We start from the raw sequence: 19,648 nt of genomic DNA, 5'->3' as shown, positions 1-19,648 counted from the left end.
GCGGTCCCATTTACAGCCCCCTCTATATGCAGTACTCAAGTATGCAGTACCTTGTATCACTTTATAGCCCCCAGACCTATATGCAGTACTCAAGATGCAGTCATGGTAATGACTGCATCTTGAGTACTGCATATAGGTCTGGACACCTCATTTTAAAACAGATATAAATCTGTTGAAATGTGTGCAAAGAGCGCAACAAGATTAGTCAGGGCCACAAAAGGCTATGCTTACCAAGAAAGATTTCAATTCTAAAAATTGCGCATCTGGAAACTAGGTACCTGCAAGAAGACCTGATTTGTGTTTAAAAGGCCTATATGAATTGAATAAATTGCTAATAACATCCTTACTCTTTCTACAACCACACATGTGGGACATAAATTTAAATTGCAAAAGAATGGTTTTGAATAAATTTTCACCTGGTGTTGTGGAAGTTTTTTTTTTTTTTTTTTTATAACGGCTGATGTATAAATTGACTTCCTTACATCACTTTACCATTACTAATACTAAATTTGTTTTCACATGTGAATGAAGAACTCGAAGCAAATATTTAAAAAATAAAATGCACAATTTGCCCTTCTGAGAGCATAGGGAAAAAACAGAAAACGGCCAGAAGTAACAATAATTTTGTTTTGTGGAGTAACCAGTTTCCAAAAGCTAATCAGAAAGCCCAGCGAGTCAAAGAATATGATCCACAACATTTAAAATGGACTAATACTTTTACAAGAAATTAAGAATAAACTGATTTGTGTCATTAGAGCAGCCTATTTTTTTTTTATAATTTTCCATTTCCTAATTTTTAATTTTCCATACCCATGATGATACTCATTGAAAATTTCTGATATTTCTAATTTGATTAGCAAAATGAAATTTATCACTACTGTTCAAATAAAAGTAATGACAATTGGCAGATTACAGGTTCTGTGCATCAATAAATCATATTTTTAAAAATTATTTTAAAGACCATCTTTGAAATATTGGCACATTGCACAGCATAAAAACACTTCATTTCAAGGTACAATACACACAATCAGGAGTACAATATATGGCATTAGTTATATGAACAAAAGAATAAAGTTACATGTAGAAAACAATACTTACACTGCAATGTAATTTTTGTTTAGTCATTAATATTAAAATGGAGTAATGAGCATGTCAGAAATATCTTAATTTTATAATTTTATTCAAAGATCAACTTTTCTTCAGAGTTAGTATAAAAATAGACACATTTTCAAGTTTAATTTCTAAATGTGGTACTCATTAAGGGATGACCATTAGAAAAGTAACTATGCAGGCAAGATGCATTGATGCAGCATTTTGCTCAAAGTATTTTTTGATATAGAAAAAGCTCTAATAAAATAAAATAATAATAAAACCAGCTCAAAATCAAAATGCATTGAGTTCGTTACACTTCTGAAACTCAATTCTGATATTCTTATCTTTCCAGCAGCATTAAGAGCAATATAGCTTTATCCAAATCAAAGGTGTGCTTGACACATGGAAGTACAGAATAAGTATAAAGATCTGACAAGAGTATTGCATCAAAAGATTGATCAGTTTTCCCTATATTTGTAAAACAAAATGGATGAAAATCAGAAATAAACGCAATCTCTGTAAAGACTGACACAGAGCCAAGAAATTTTTTTGGTTAATCTTTTTTTTTAAAATCAAACTTTGTGATATCACCACAATTCAGTTGAATGCTTGCTTCCAAGTCCTTTATAATGTTGTCTCAATTCTTTGTATTGCATCTTACCTCATTACAGAACCTTTCACTTGTAACTGCTTAAAGAAGTGACATTTTCAACAATTTTCTGAAGCATTCAATAAACAGTATATTAATCTAATCTATAATATATTAAAATCGGTGGGTAATTTTAGAATAGAGACGTCTACTGCTGCAAAAACATTTCTGCTGACACATTACCATTATTTTGATTTGGTCTATAACATGTTAATATTAGTGGTTTTAGTACAATGACCTTCACTAGTCTTTGTGCTTTCAATTTAAATGGTATCATATATTTTCTTACTACTGAAATGTTTTAATTATAAACTTTTAATTATTCAAAAATGATTGCAGGCATGCATTGAGGTTCCTTTAAAATTTTCCCATCCACCAAACTTTATATCTTGTGTAAGAAGAATTTAAATGTAGTGCAGATTATGCAGCTGAATTTTTTTCTTATTTTTCCAATTTTAGTGGACAGTGTTTATTGTGAAATGCTGTGTTACACTTAAATATTTAATAAAAAAAAAAACCCTTACCATAAGTTTTCCAATACAAATCTGAGCAGAACTGCTTGTTGAATTGCTTCCTGAAACTGTTAGTTTCCACATCTTCTCGTGTCAAGTATTTGCACAGATCGTGACCATGATGAAAAAAAAAACTTGTATACTGAAATGTTTAAGAGAAATAGAAACTGTGTGTTTGTGAACATATTGAACAGACAAATAAAAATAAAATCAGTAAACACTATACATATTTATTTCATGTCATTTCACATGCAACCTGAAAAAGACTACAGCAGATATTCACAGTTGGTAGAGGCAGCCAGGACAACAAATACCTGGGTCAACCACCTGAGACAGCCTGAGATTCGGACAATAAATAGAGGTTTACAGAAACAACAGCTTATTTTACACAGCAGCAGAATCTACATCATGCACAGTGCCACAGAAATGAGGTAAATGAAAATTGTGACATTGAATTACCTTACTACAGAGAATGTAAAAAATGAACTGAACAACAGCAAAAGTCAAGTCCAGACAAATAAAGGAAGAGGGAGGGGAAGAAATTGGTTGTCTGTTTAACTTTGCAACTAATTGTTCAGCTCATTAATGGCACCAGTATTCATTGCAGATGTGGATTCTCTGGTAAGGTAGATCCTCTCATCTTGTTGGGCATATACCAATCTGTGTTGGGAACAGCGTGTACCATGGCTGAATCCGGACTGTTCAGCTATGGCTGATATTGATGTCACACTGTCACTGTTTGGACTATTCCAGCACATAGGGCTGCTTCTACTGGGAGGCATGTTTACCAGATTGTACACATTCTCAGTATCTATACATGGAGCACAACAGAAAATAAACTACAACTATGTTCCTAAAAACATAGCTAAGTACTCGAAACATATCTAGTTTTCTTTTTAACTGCTGCTTGTTTAAAACAATCAAAATAAAAATTTTTAATTAATAAATTAATGGAATGAAGGAATTAAAAAAATTTATTACTGATGAAACCGTCAACTTACAGTTGGTATTATGTGCTCTTTTTTTCTTTTTTTTTCCCTCTTTCCTCTCTCCCATTTGTTCACATTTTGACATAATGTAAGAAATTTTATTAGAAATGCAATACACTTTATCATCACAGTTATTGGTAAAAACCTATTTTTTTTTTAAATAGTTTACTATATATGTTAAAAATGTTTAAAATGCAATTTCCACATGTAAAGTTTTATATGATGTATTTTCTTGTAATATAACATGTTAAATTTACAGGACATACTACTATTTTAATTTTCTAAATTTCATCCACATGATTCTTTGTTACAAATGATTGCTTGCAAATAAATAACTATGAATTTTGTAGCACAGCAAGAACTTAATACCAACACGAGGTAGGTCAAAATACTGTACAACTTAACAGTGATGAGAAACATGACAGAGTCAAACAATGATAACTTTCAATAACGTTTTATAAAACAATCAACCATTATCACTCCTTTCAGTCCTGTACATCTTGAGGGTTACCATTACATGGCATCCTACAGACAGGCCGGGGGCACCTCCAAACTGATGCATAGTTGTCATACAACCACCTGTACAAAACAGTTTCTGGCAAGTGGCAAATACCTTCTTCATGAAGGTCTTTTACTTTGAAAGCATGTTTCAGGTTAAATTATATGTATAAATGTTTTTTTTTTTTTTTTTTTTTTCAATTTTTGAAAATGTACAGTTTATATTTTATTTTATTTTTTTTTTTCTTCCCCTCCAAGCCTTCACTTCATGCAGCATTCACATTTTATGATTCATTTTAAAGATAAGTACTGATTTTAAAACAAAATGATTGCTTTCAACTTCAACAAATAAAACTAAATAATTTTTAAAAATATAACTCTGTTTTATATTTATATATAGTTTATTTTAGTAAAAAAATGTAGCATATACAACTGGTAACTAAACAATATAACAAAAACGAAGAACCCTGTTGATGTTAAGAGTAGCAATTATGATGGATCAACACTTTTTGTAGTTCATTCAAGTTTAAATAGTCAAGGTAAAAATATCAGTTCTCATGGGTAACAGATGTATTACTAGAGGAAAATTTCATTCAGAATACAGCTGTGCATTTTTAAAATTAGTATCACCTTTCACAGTTTAACTCTAATTTACAGATAAAATATATCAAAGAGGTTACCCACAATTATATAATATAATAATACTTGGCAATGATTCTGGCACATATGATGATGATGATGCAGAAATTACTAAAACTATGGGGATCTTATATCACTTTTTCAAGTAAAAACACAAAATATTAAATACTAAACAGTTTTGACAAACACAGACATAAGCACACAGACAACCGAGGGACCCGTGCATATTGCAGTAATTAATGACTCTTCACAGAAGGAAAACACTGCTAATTAAAAATGAGGATACAAAATGAACATGAATAAATAAGTTACTATAATACACTGAGATTACAATGATTCTTGATGTAAAAAACAAAGGACTAAAAGCAAAAATAAAAATTCTCATGATCATAAATAAATAAATATCAATGTGCCACGAATAACGATATGCATCTCACAAAATTTCGGAAAAAAATACTACAAGTTTAAACAGTCAGTGGGATAAGTAGAATTGCGCACTAAAAAAAAAAAAAAAACACGATTTTTCTTAGCACTTGAATAAATCTTCTACAAGGACAGGAACTATAATAAAGATCCCCATAGAGTACTTGTAATTACAGCAGAATGATTAAAAATATATATTTATATAATATATATCACACACTCTCTTGGGGCAGTATACGCTTACATTCTTGGGTTTGTCTTTCCATTCAGGACAAAAAAAATAAATAAACCACAATGCCACTGTGAACTTCTGTACAGGGTTTACATAGCCTTCTGAATTGCCGTCTGTAAGATAAAACTGAAAGAGGCAAAACACCAGTTACAACATGAATGACACCCTATTTGCAACATGAATGAAACCCAGTGGAGCATATGAGAAGCAGAGCATCTGTGCACAGGCCAACCTGAACTCTACATGAAGAACGTGCTTTCTGGTGAATACAAAGCTAGTGACTAGACAACTCATGCTACAACAGAGGATCAGGTTTGCACTCTGCACAGCTGCTCCCTCTAACTATGTAGCAGGACCATCTGACACAAACTTGGCAGGATTATAATCTTCATTAACAGATGAGAACCCACGAAATTCTTCCTGATTGATGTTCCGTAACACTTCAGCATTCACAGGGGTCAACACTGGTTCTTCCTTTGTAAAGTCCTGATCAAAATTGTTCACATCTCGTTTTGTTTTCTGACAGAGAAAGAGAAATTAATGTAGAATTTGAAAACATAAATTAGTCACATTTTATCCCAATTATCTTCTTCATTCAATAAGCAGTTTAACAAAGAATTCTAGTATCAAACAATGGTTACTAATTATTATATATATATGTAATGCAATCACAGACATATACATCTGCACCCAATGTATCATTTTCATAGCAGTAATCTCATGATTTATGAATCGTTGATCTTATGAACATGAATTTTTGTAATTTTTTATAAAATAGTTTTGCTGCTATGGAATTTTTTTTACCTTGTAAATTTACTAAACAAAATACTTTTTGTTTAGTAATTTATTACATAATTTTAGTAAATTTAAAAATACATCGTTATTGAAATTGGAAAATAAATTAGAAATAAATAAATAAATAAATACAATATATAAATTGGCTCTTGTCCAAAGTCTGCCAACCTTGGGACAAGAGTCTGTGCCACATCTAGGGGTGAAATATTATTGATGGTTGTGACAATGTCTGTTATTGAATAACATAATACTGTACTGTTTTGTTTTACACATACAGTACACGCTGTACTGTATATGTAAACATAGTCAAGTGCAAAGTATATATTATATAAAGAATGGATCAAATAGAACAAGACGGGAATATCAATATAATGTTTCTGGTATGCATCTTCCCATTATATCATTTCACACACTACAAAGTTGCTTCCAATTTATGAACTATTTCAGGACCATATGGCATCTTAAACTGAGGGATTACTGTATGGGTGCAGCACTAATTTTTCCAGCTGTATAGGATCATTCCCCCTCTGCCTTTCCAAGATAAAAATGACTCCCAGTTTTAATATTATGCTAATATATTAATTTCACTCACATTATAGTTAATAAAATAAGTACTACTACAAATTTCAGGTTACAAGAATAATTTTAACTACAGTTAACTTGCCTTTCAGGTTACAAGAATAATTTTAACTACAGTTAACTTGTCTTTCAGTGGGCTAACTGACAAAATGCAACATATTCTATAATCACAGAAAATACAGTAATATCTTGGTTAATGAAATAAATGCGTTCCATAATGGTATTACATCATTAAAAACTCTGTTACCAGAGGTAGAATTAACAAATTTATTTCCAATTATGAGGGGTGTTCGATAAGTTTGCAACTCTCATAGTAGAGGGAATTATTTTTGTTGCATATATTTTTTTTTAGATAATTTGAATATATGTAAAGTTATAACTTATAACACTTTTTTTATTAGTGTTATTGAAGTAAGAACCTGCATAAATGGGAAAAGTTGAACATCAAGCTGTAATAAATTATCTTTAAAAAGGGGATTATTGAGCAAGGATATTTGTGAAGACATGGTAAATACATCAGGATAATCTACCTCACAACACATCACATGCAACTCTTAAAATTTGAGTAGCTGGATTTAAAAATGGCAGAACCATCATCAAAGGTGAACAGCACAGTGGCTATCTATCAACAGCAGCCACCTCCAAGAACATTAATAAAGTTCTTGATGTGGTGATGGATTATCAGTGAATAACTATTAGATAAACAGCAGAAGCTACAGGCATCTCAAATGAATGGGTGCAAAACATTCTGTCAAATGAATTAGGTATGACAAAGGTTTCTGCACAATGTGTTCCCCTTTTTTTGACAACCAATCCGAAACATCTTCTATTTGAAACTTCAAAGCAACTTTTTGCTCATTCATTATTATGCAGATTCAAAAAACTTTCTGGCCAGATATGTAAAACTATGAATGAAACATAATTGATCACCCAGCAATCAGTCAAACTGCAATCAATACAATGGAAGCATGCTAATTTACAAACTCCAAAGGCCAAGTCAGTTCCACTGGCAGGCAAGGTCATGGCATCTGTTTTCTGGGATTTAAAAGTGATAATAATGGTAATTTAGTTTACCTCTCAAAGGCCAAACAATAAATGGATAATATTACACTAATTTAGTAATTAAATTAAAAGACAAAATCAAGTCAAAGAAGCCAGGAAAGCTAACTAAAAGTGTTTTGTTTCATCAGGAAAATGTACCTGTTTACATAATGACTGTTGTGGCTGAAATTAGTCAGGCTAACAATGAATTGTTTCCCTCTCCACCATACTTAACAGATCAAGCTTCATCTGATTGCCACCTATTACTGAAACTAAAAACCAACTTGTATGTACGGAAACTTGGGTCAGATGATGAGGTGTTAGTAGCTGCATACTCCTTTTATCATGACCTCAAGAAAGAGACTACAAAACTGGACTCATAAATGTGGAGCATCACTGAAAAAAAAATACACTGAAATACATTGAGTTAAAAAAATACACTGATACTACACCAAAATACAATGCAAAGTGAACATCAGATAACTCCTATGCTAGCCTATAAACTTATCAAACAACCCTTGTTTGTAAACTCTTCCTGGCCAAGGCCAGAAGAATTTACAAACTTCACTGTTAATTGTTTAATGCAGACCATTTACAAGCACAACAGCTAAAAATGGCCATGCAATTTCTATGGCAGCATACGGGTTCAACCTCACAATATGAAAAATTAGCATTTATGTTATCCCAGGATCACAGCCAGTAGGACTACAAAGAATGGGTTATGGTGTAAGTTTTGAAAGAAGTAAAATCTCATAAATCCAGAGAAAATTTTACATAAAAGCAACAGTATATTGCTCATCACCAAAAAGTTTCTGAGCATTGCATCTAAGCCTTATCTTGCTTTCTGAAATACTTATACAAATCAGTTTAATGAACCAATTACATCTGAACAGAATCTGTCAGATGTGATTAGAAACAACTAATGAGAGTATAATATCATAGAATTTAATATTTCATGAATTGCTCAAACATATTCATAGCAAGAGTTTATTGATAATCAGGAAATACACTGCTTTGCAAAATCTTAGTAACCAGAATCCATATTGGCTATCAGTAACTTAAACAGATATTCTATAGAAGATGTAAGGTCTGGGACCCCAGACGGTAATGTGATAAGAGCTCAACTTTATTTATTATTTTTTTTTTATTTTTTTAATTGCTCAATCACATTCATACAATTATTTTATTTTTCATTAGGCAAACTTTACCAAGATGAGAGATACATTATAGTTGTAACAGTGGCAATGTTTCTTTGCCACTCCAACAGTAATCTCAGGTCACTGCATTAACTTAAAAAGAAACTGTGCATATTATTACTAAGCATTTCATTAAAATATCAGATTACAAAAATTCAGCAGAGGTTAAGTTCAAACAATGCTGGATTTATAGAATTTTAATGTATAGCGCACAGTACTATATAATACATACACTTAGTAGACTCAAATTTCCAGGTTATCCCCCCCCCTCCCCAAAACACAAATGTGGGGATAAGTATGCCATTAAATGATATTTCCTTCAATGCAATGCCTTGAGAAGCAATATGTTTCTGTCAACAATTGTAAAGCTGTTGGAAGTATTCCAGGAGGCCATTCAGTGCCACTGTCTTTAGAATCTTCATTGCAGCAGCTTGCACTTCATTGGAAGCTTTGAATTTTACAAGTTTTGCAGCTCTGGCGAATGCGAAGTTTTTAGCTATATTTAGCCGCCTTACTGACTTAACTGTTATATTAAATTATTTTCTATAAGTAGCTTATAGACTTAGTCAAGATCCTTAGTTTATTCTGAATTTAGATAGCGAGATTTTGGAAGTTAATTAATACTTAGTGTCTTTAGATTTACCGTTTGTAACTTGCCGCCATTGTTATACGATACATTATATCCCGTACTAGATAGCGTTGGTATAGTATAGTATATAATATTATCAATTAATCAGTAAAATTTATTAATCTTGTTAAACTTCATTGTCAATTAAATTGTAATTTTTTAACTAAATACATACAACTTAGATTATACAAACGTAACATTATTAATTAGTATATAACTTGATACGGAAGTCATAAAACGAAACTCGGAGATAATACTTGATACTGAAAAAAAAAATATATATATATATAGTGTTATAACTGCATTGGGATATAAATTTAGGGTTATAATTTTGTACTGAAATTGAAATTTTATTGAAATTGAATTGAAATCATGACTCAGACCAGAGCAGCAAAGCAAAAGGCTCAAGCTAATGGGAGTGCTGTGGCTCAGGGGAGAACTGAGGGGAGCAGTTTCCCTCTGAATGACAGGCTTTTAAGATGCACTGCTTGTTTGATGTTTGTGGAGCAATCACGTACAGGACATGATATTTCCAAGAGGAATGTGTGTGTGTGTGTGTGTGTGTGTGTGTGTGTGTGTGTGTGCACGCGCGCGATGTAAGGAAATCAGGCGACAACTCAGTGTTGTTATGGGACAGGGTGCATGCCTTCGAAGGATCTAAATTGAGGGCCCATCAAGCTCTCAGCTGCCCACATCAACGCCAGAGTTTGCACTTGATCATCACACAACACAGTGGCAACCCCCAAGGCAGAATGCACTGGTCGCACAGGAAATAGTAGTTGTAGGTGACTCAATTATCAGGGAAACGGGGAACATAGTGGGTAAAAAGGATAAGTGGAACAGGACCGTGGTATGTCTGCTAGTTGTAGGTGACTCAATTATCAGGGAAACGGGGAACATAGTGGGTAAAAAGGATAAGTGGAACAGGACCGTGGTATGTCTGCTAGGGGCAAAGGTTGATGACGTTGTAGAGCAGATATCATCTTTTAAGGGCACCAAAGGTGATATTGTTGTACACATTGGCACAAATGATATTAAGAGTAGGAGACCGGCAAAATTACTTAACAAGTACAGGTCCTGTTCAAAAAAAAGCTGTGAATTAGGGTTGAATTTGAAAGTGTCTGCAATTCTGCCCAGACACAATTGGAGGGAGTATATGATGAGAGCCTTGTAGATCAATTCCACCCTGGAAAGATTGTGCAAGGCTCAAGGCGTAGAATTTTTTTCAGCCTGGTCTGTGCTTGTTAATAGGAGAGACTGCTTCTACAGGGATGGGATACACTTAAATAGAAAGGGTGCAAGTATATTTCCTGATGCTATCGAGGCACTGTTAGGTGGGTCGGAAAACTGCTAGCTTGGGGAGCTACACGGACTAACAGATTAACAGTAGCCGCTGGCAGAGGTGAAAGTGAATCTTGCACTACTTCTATTGGAATGAGTAGCAGCCGGGTATTTCAGAGACTGCTGGGAGTCATTGCGGTACAAGTAAACACATGGGTTGTGTTAGGGTAGCTAAGAATAGGAACAGGTGCATGTATACTTGCGTATACACCAATGCTAGGAGGTTGGTAAATAAATTTAATGAATTTGAGGTGCTGGTCAAAACATCAAACGCAGATATTGTTGGGATATCAGAGACATTGTGTCACACAGATATAAGGAATGCAGAACTAGAATTTGGGGAATACAATGTGTACAGGAAGGATAAACAGGATAGGAAAGGAGGATGTGTCTATTAGTTAAGAAACGCACAAAATCCAAGGAAGTGCAGCTGGTCGACATTGCTGGACAGTGCAGTGTCGAGTCAGTTTGGTGTGACATAAGCACTGGGAGATAAAAAATGAGAGTAAGAGTGTGTGATAAGCCTAATGGTTCTGATGAGCATAATAAAAAACTGTACAGGGAAATAGTGGGCCAGTAAATCAGAGAGTCTTATAATGGGGAACTTTAATTTCCAGGATATTGACTGGAATTTGTGGGTTGGTCACACACACACTAGCAAGGCTTTTGTGGATTTATTGGATGATTGTTTTCTACATCAGCGTGTTCGGGAGGCAGCTACAGGGAGTAATACTCTTGATTTGATTATCAGCAGTGATTCTTCATGCATTGAGAATCTACAGATAAAGGAACCACTGCGTGGCAGTGATCACAGTGTGCTGAAGTGGGATTTACTCAAGGAGGTAACTACCATCAGGGGTAAAGGGAAGGGTTTTTGCTTTCGTAAAGGTGACTATGATGGTATGAGACAGTATTTAAATTCTATACAGTGGGACCAACTGATTATGTTACCAACAGCAGATTTAAAATGGGACGCATTCAAAGAATTAATCTTGGAAGCTACTAGGCTTTATATACCAACTAAGAAATATTGTTCAAGGTTTAGGATTAAATGGACGTCAGATGAAGTAATGAGACATGGGGCAAAGCAAAATACATGGGATACATATAAATTAAGGGGTGACATGGAAGCCTATGATAGATATAAGCTGGTCTGTAATCAAGTCACAATGGAGATTGGGCAGGCAAAGGCAGATTATGAGAAATCTTTGGCAAAGGATGGATAGAAAAAAGCAAAGAGTTCTTTATCTATGTAAACTGCAGAAGGAAAGGGATGAAGCAGATTGGTCCACTGGATACTGATGGTTCAACTGTTGATGATCCTGCTCAGGTGGCTAACAAACTAAATGAGTATTTTGCATCTACATTTACCCATGAGGAGTTATTCAGGGAGGAGAATGCCAGGGGTGAGTTAAACTCTGACAGTGAGATAGATGATTTTGTAATAACTGAGAGGAAAGTGGAGGAGAAATTGTTGAAGATGAACATAAAAAAGGCACCCGTGGTGGACGGGATCTATCCAGTTATATTAAAGGAGGCAGCAAAGGAAGTAAGCAAAACCTTAGCCATAATTATGAGAGCTTCCTTGGACTCAGGGGAGGTACCCATTGACTGGAGATGTGCCAATGTGCCCCCAATTCACAAAGCAGGATCAAAGGGCGACAAGTAATTATAGCCCTGTTAGTTTAACTTCTGTTCCAGGGAAATTAATGGAGGCATTGATCAAAGAAGCACTGCAGGATCATCTAGACAAGACTTCAGTTATAGCTCGGACACAGCATGGTTTTGTAACGGGGAAGTCTTGTTTGACCAATTTGACTGGATACTATGATGTGGTCACAAAGGAACTGGATGCAGGGAATAACTTTGATATCATATATTTGGACTTTAGAAAGGCTTTTGATACTGTAGCACATGGAAGACTGCTGCACAAATTGGAGCAGTGTGGCATTGGAGGCAAATTGCTGCTATGGATAAAGGGATGGTTGAGTGGGAGAAGACAGAGAGTGGTAATCAATGGACACTGCTCATCGTGGACTAATGTTATTAGTGGAGTCCCTCAGGGTTCAGTGTTGGATCCATTGTTGTTTTCTGTATTTATAAATGATATTGATGATGGTATATCAAGCTTAATGTCCAAGTTTGCAGACGATACAAAGTTTGGCAGGGTTGTTAAGGACACCAATGACAGTATGCTGCTGCTGCAACAGGATCTAGAAAAGTTGAGCAGATGGGCTGAGAGGTAGCAAATGAAGTTTAACATTGACAAATGTAAAATACTACATAGGTAACCCCAGAGTAACGTATCAACTCTGTGGTACTACACTGACATGATGACAGTGGTAGAGAATGAAAAGGACCTGGGGGTAATTGTGCAGGCAGATATGAAGTTTTCAGAGCAGTGCAGATGGTCTGCAAGAGTAGCTTATGGTGTCTTGTCAATGATATACAGGAATTTTTCTAGCAGGGATAAGGAGGTGTTTATCCCCTTGTATAAGGCAATGGTCAGGCCACACCTTTACTGTATACAGGTCTGGAGGCCTCATTTTAAGAAGGATGTAGAGCTGCTGGAATGAGTATGGAGAAGGGCAACAAGATTAGTGAATGGAACGAAGCGTTGCTCTTATGAAGAAAGGCTTAAGTTTTGCAGATTACAGTGTCTGGAAACGAGGCACCTGCGAGGTGATCCGATTGAGGTGTATAAAGCTTTGAATGGTTTGAGCATGCTCAATGCTGATGGGATTCTTCCTCTTGCTCAGAATAATTACCTGAGAGGGCATAAATTCAAATTGAGGAAAGAGAGTTGTAGGACAGATGTGCGGAAGTTTGCCTTTAGTTAGCGGTTAGTTGATTGGTGGAACAGACTTCCATCTTTTGCTGTGGAAGTTGATAGCCTAAATAAATTTTAGGCCGAGCTGGACAGGTATTTGGAACGAACGGAGGGGTGAAACGGGAGTGGGTTTTTTTTGGCTGATGTTGCATAAGCTTGCATTCCTGTATTGTATGCCTCTGCTAATGCTAAATCACGCCTTTTCACTGAATCCTCATAAAAGTGACAATAGCTTTCATGACTCCCAAAACGTGACATTGGCAACTGTCAGAATTTTAATGTTGTCACTCCCAAAAATCAGAATAAAAGTTTTTAATCTTGTGCATCTGAACAAGTACTATGACTGCTAGCTACCCAGTGATGTTTAAGTGTATCGGAATTTGCACTTTACATGCAGGTAAGCATATCAAACAAAATGTGGCATGTTTCTATTCTCATGTTTTCCAATGGTTCACATGAACGAACATGGTGTGTTGAATATCTAAGGTAGAGTCCTGCACTAGGTTGGGTACCCGAGGGTTGGGCTGCCGTGTGGCTATAATTCATTGGCACATGACACCAAAAGAGCAGAATTAACAGGTTTAATAGAATGAAAGATGAAGGCAGACAATTTAGTCGACATGAAAGATTCAAGCGATGAAAATTTTTTTCCTACACTGATAAAATCTCAAATTATATCACAGTTAAATTTTCAAAACAAGAAAAAAAAAAAAAAAAATCCAAATCTTGCAACTGTGGCTCATTTCATTCTTGCCATCCATGCCAACAGCATAACCAGTGAGAGAGTTTTCTATAACTGAATTTCTAATCCAACAAAGAACACAGCCAAACTCAGAAAGAAACTGTTAATAGTTGTTCTCTTTCTGTATAGCAAAACCGTGAAATCAATTATGTTATGAATATATTTTCATTATATTTTTCTATTTACTTGTATTATATACAATAAAATATATTAATATTGTTGATGATTGAATTTTGCATTATTAATATGTGAAAATTTAAGATAAATTTTTTCAATATACAGTAAAAGTCTGAAAATCCGGACCACCCAAGAATCCGTACTTTATGTAAACCCACCTCACAAACTTTTTTAAATTTAGCGGACTTTTGTATGTGAGCATGCATGCATGAGTACCACAGATGCCCAGTGATAACAAGTGAGCTCGAGGTCTCCATTTTGAAACAAGCAATCAAACCATGGCAACGTTATAATTTTTGTCCTGTGTGGAAGTGTTTACCCACAAAAACGTTGGCTGGAAACCAAGAACAAATGCAACAGGGTTTAAGCTTAATAAGGAAAGAGTAACAGTTCTTATGTGTTGCTAATGCTTCAGGTCAGTATAAAATTAAGCTTTTGGTGATTGGTAAATTTCAATGCCCACAGGCCTTTTAAAGGAATTGTGCACTTACCCGTGACCTATAAAACCCAAAAGAATGCTTGGATGGACAAAGATATATTTCGTGATTGGTTTGTTCATGATTTTGTTCCATCAGTTTGTCAGAACTTGAGAAAATTGGGGAAGTCTGCAAATACAAAGTGCCTGCTACTTCTCGACAACTGTAGGGCCTACCTAGATGAATCAAAATTAGTGTCTGATTGCAGAAATATTTTTGCATGTTACTTGCCACCAAACACAACACCATTAATTCAACCCATGGATCAAGGAATCATTAGGAACTTTAAATGTCACAATAAAAATGATTTTATGACGAAAATGATGCATAAGAATGTCGACCCTTCAGAATTTCAACACAGTTTTACAATCAAAGATTCAACATTTTCACTCGCGACTGCATGGAATGCAGTCAAGCCTGTAACTCTTTTAAGAGTGTGGCAAAAGTTATGGCCGAACATAACGTTTGAAGATCTACAATCTGATCAAAACGAAGATTTTAAAGGATTTCACACAAAATTGAAGGCATCTGCAGTGAAAAAACTGATAGAAACTGTTAAATTATGTACAGAAGACAACCCTCTATGCAAACTTAATGCTGATGACATAGAAGAGTGAATACACATTGAAGATGATGCTGAAGTTGCAGCGACTTTCACTGATCAAGAAATTATTCAAAGCATTATAACTCCTGATAAGATAGAAGAGAATTATTCAGAAGAATCTGGTGAAGAAAACGACAAAGTTGAAGAAGAAAAGATATCTTGGGCTACTGCAGAAAAGTCCGTTTAAACAGTTATTAAATTTATGGAACAGAACCATAGCTTCAGTCTTCAGGACGTCATGCATGCACACATGCTGCATAATAATTTTATCACAAAGTAATTACAAAGTCGTAAACAAGATGATATATGAAAATATTTAAAGAAAGCAATAGAAGCATCAAGCAGTGCGGCAGATAGAGTAGAAGCTGCAAGTGTTCCATCCACAAGCAGTGCAACAGAAATTGCAGAAAAGAACGAATAAATATGTTTGTTTTTCGAACTTTGTATTTTATATGAAAATGTTTCGTTTAACTAAAACAAATAATTAATTTATATAAAATATGTATCTTCTGCTTTCATTTACATACTATATTTTTATTTTCCATTGTTCATTTTTAAACACAATTTCAAGCATTACACGCTCTTTTTTTCTTTTTTTTTTTTGGTGAAAATTTTTGTTTACAACTTTGTCAGATGACTTTATTTTTCTTTAAAACTGCTCGTTTTGATAAATGAAGCATGCTTTATTTGCTAATGAATAAACTGTCAAAATTTATCTGGTCATCTCTTCTTTATTCCATCTTAAATTTGAATTTTAAAAGTACTGCCTGAGAATTCGGAAAATCTGAACCGATCCAGTCCCTGAGCAGTCCAGATTTTTGAACTTTTACTGTATAAATTTGTTTTTTTGGGGGGGGGGAGGGGTTGTTTCAGATCAACAACTAATAACATTAGCCAACATGATTTTTACCTCCAAGAACTTAAATCCTGCTTTCAACCAATTTTTATGCATAGATTTCGAAAATCACCACGATAGTTACACATCATGTCATTAAATATAGAGGGGGGTTACGTTTTACCAAAATATGCCAATTTTGTATAATGTAGGCAGCTTAGTATGTATGATATACTGATTTATTTTAACAGATATAGGCTAATTCTCTTAATTTTAGCAATCAATTCTGGCCTCTGTTTTCTTATGATAAACATAGACTTCTACCTATGGTCCTCAGGTTCAAATTCCGATGCAACAATTTACAATTTGAAGAGAGCACAATTAAAGAGTTTTTGGTGAGGATTTTTGTAGGCTGTGCCAAAGTTTTCTAAGTAATAACTGATAGTGACAAGTTCTCAGGTTGTAAATCTATCCTCAAAACATAAACAGCCCCTCGAGTAGGAGGGTGCGGCCTGCAACCCTTGCAGTAGCAGTATAATAATTTTCAGCTCTACCTGCTGATTCACAAATATTTTTCCTTTCAGTGTTTTCACATGAGTAGAACTAGTAAGTTGCCATATCTGTATACTGTGTTAGTGATAAAAATTGAATTTGTGTTGTTTTTATATAGTAGTGTTAAAAACTGAATTTACATTTTTAGAAATTCATTTAGTGCTACAATGAATAATCAGACACATAGGAAATGTATCATTCATTCAGACAATTTTTGTTATGTTTGGGGATGGTTTACCTGAAAGATTCAAAGGAAAAATATCTGATATCATGTAAAAATCATTATGGGAAGCCTATTGTCTCAAAACGTTTTACTAAACATGTTGGACAGACAACTTGTGTAGCCAAGACCCGCTAATATTATAAAATCAGATATATGCTAACTTATTGTGATTTTCTCTTGTAGAGGATCTGTGTCCTCATTTTGAATTTAAAATCAATGGTGTGAATTTTAACCAAATAAAAATAGAGTAATAAATAGGAATATTAAATTTTATAAATATTATATTTTAAGTCAGAAATTCTCTTACCTGAGATTTTTTCAGGAATAACTGCATCCAGGTAAGATGTAATTAGAATAGTATTGAAAGACCAGCCTAGAGATAAATAAACCTTGCAAGAGGACAAAGGAATAAAAGAAAGCTTTGACCCTAAATCCATGCATGACAAATAATTGGAAGTATAAAGGGGGATGAATTCCCGAAGCTTGATGGCGGCTTTTCATTTATACCATCTTCAAAGGGAAAGCGAACAAGTGTCGAACATCTGTCCTGTATTTATAGCCCAGGCACATTCCATTGCCATATTCCAGATGCGTCATGATGTGTTTGAGTAGGTGAAAGGAAGAGCAGAAGGACAGAAGGAAAATTCCTGCCCCCCCCCCTTGCATTTCACTAATAGTTTGGGAATTTGAAAATTTAGAGATTTAGAACAGCTTAAAGTTCTAAAGGTTTTTTTGAGAAAGAATATGAAAGTTTACACTCAGAAATCCAGGTGCGTGACTACCTGTCCCCATTAGTAGAGGTCCTGAATGGAAGGGAGGGAGGGGGGTGTTAATGATTTGTTATTAAATTTGAACTTGTAGGATATCAGTTTTAGATCCCACTGCTCATAAATTATTATTGGTCTATGTATGTTTATTGATCTTATTGCTAGAGTCTCACTGGTTTCTAACTTAAATTTTGTGTCTTGTTTTCATCTACATTATGGTGTTTTCAAAGGATGAGTAATGTCTTGTGTCTAAGTGATGAGCTACCAACTAAGAACTAATTTTATCTGTTCAGTCAATTTTTCTTTATTATTCGAGGCTACTTTTAAACTGTTTTTGTGCTTTTGCATTCACGTATGTAATGATGTTCTCATGCTGCCTATATATATATAAGCTAAATTAAAATAGGATATTTGCCAGTAGAATGGCAAACCAGTAGAGTGAAAAAGAACTTAGCCAAATAAAATAACATAACAATAACAGAAAAGTATATGGGGGGGGGAATAAAGAAGAAGAGGGTAATGTTGAAGCAACGTTCCTAAAATAATTTAGAAAATCAAGCCAATTAAAAGAAATTTAGCGGCACCCCCTTGATGGCACCTGTTTCTGAATTACGTGAAATCTCACTAAGGTGGAAACGTAGACTAACAACATTACACGACCAAATAAATGGATTTGTTGCATGGATTTGTTTAGCGTTCGAAATGCAGTGATTCCCTGACTATTATTGGCCTAGTGGTCCTCTGTCAAGATGAGGCATAATGGTCAGTCTATTTTATTCTATTTTGTTCATTTTATTAATTATTATTTTCAATTTATTTGGTCATGTAATGTTGTTAGTCTATGTTTCCACCTTAGTGAGATTTCACATAATTCGGAAACGGGTGCCATCAAGGGGACGCCGCTAAATTTTTTTTAATTGGCTTAATTTTCTAAATTATTTTAGGAATGTTGCTTCAACACTACTCTCTTCTTCTTTATCCCCCCCCCCCCATATACTTTTCTGTTATTGTTATGCTATTTTATTTGGCTAAGTTCTTTTTCACTCTACTGGTTTGCCATGCTACTGGCAAATATCCTATTTTAATTTAGCTTATTATAAGCAACATGTAGTGGATTGTGCTTTTCTGCTGCCATCTATGTTAGCTTTCCTACTATTTTTTCTTATTTATTTTTAATATATATTTTTATTAATTTTATCTCTCTATTTAATTTTTGGATTAATTGGCTTATATATATATATATATATATATATATATATATATATATTTAGCACTAAATATATATATATATACTAAATATATATATATATTTAGTGCTTTTTTGTGATGGTACGCAACGGTATGGAGTACCGGCACATTTATTAACAGTGACATGTGACATTTGGATGCAGTGCACCTTGAAATTTGTAATATTCCATAAATTTTTTTCACATGTTTATCTACTATTCAAATAAGCTTAAAATTATTTAACTAAATTTACATTTTTCACTGTCTATTGTTAAGATATTTTTCTATATAAAACTGTAACCATTTTTATAATTCTAAATTACTCAGTTAGACCTCTGTTTAATTATTTTGAATTACCCTTGGAAGTTACATTTAAAATACTTTCCGTTGAGCGAGAAAATTTTCATATAGCGAACGGATTAGGAGAGAATTAACTTGGTACGCCCTGTTCGCATTTCTGGCCTTCAGGCAATTTAGGCAATTAGTGCTGCTGCGCGAATTAAGAGGGCTGAAGGGATTACCATTCTATAACTTAGTGGTACCTGGTAAAACCTATCCGACCACCTGCCCCACATACGGAGAAGTCGTGCGGGTCTGCAGT

The 19,648-nt window shown here is 34.3% G+C and overlaps 1 protein-coding gene across 2 annotated transcripts in view; it reads right to left on the bottom strand.

The window, feature by feature from the left end:
• Nucleotides 1-4,916: 4,916 nt before the first annotated feature.
• Nucleotides 4,917-19,648, bottom strand: part of Pkc98E (Protein kinase C) — a 238,221-nt gene continuing 223,489 nt past the window's right edge. For both annotated transcript variants that reach the window (XM_090375862.1, XM_090375861.1), the window contains one exon: nucleotides 4,917-5,553. In XM_090375862.1, the coding sequence (XP_090231988.1) occupies nucleotides 5,377-5,553 (177 nt within the window). In that variant the 3' untranslated portion in view covers nucleotides 4,917-5,376. The remainder of the gene's footprint in view (nucleotides 5,554-19,648) is intronic.

Source organism: Mastigoproctus giganteus, chromosome 6 (genome assembly GCF_048544385.1).
Source record: "Mastigoproctus giganteus isolate SK-2022 chromosome 6, ASM4854438v1, whole genome shotgun sequence".
Lineage (NCBI taxonomy): Eukaryota > Metazoa > Arthropoda > Arachnida > Uropygi > Thelyphonidae > Mastigoproctus > Mastigoproctus giganteus.
Note: the sequence above shows the minus strand (reverse complement) of the source record. Positions and strands in the feature narration are given on the sequence as shown.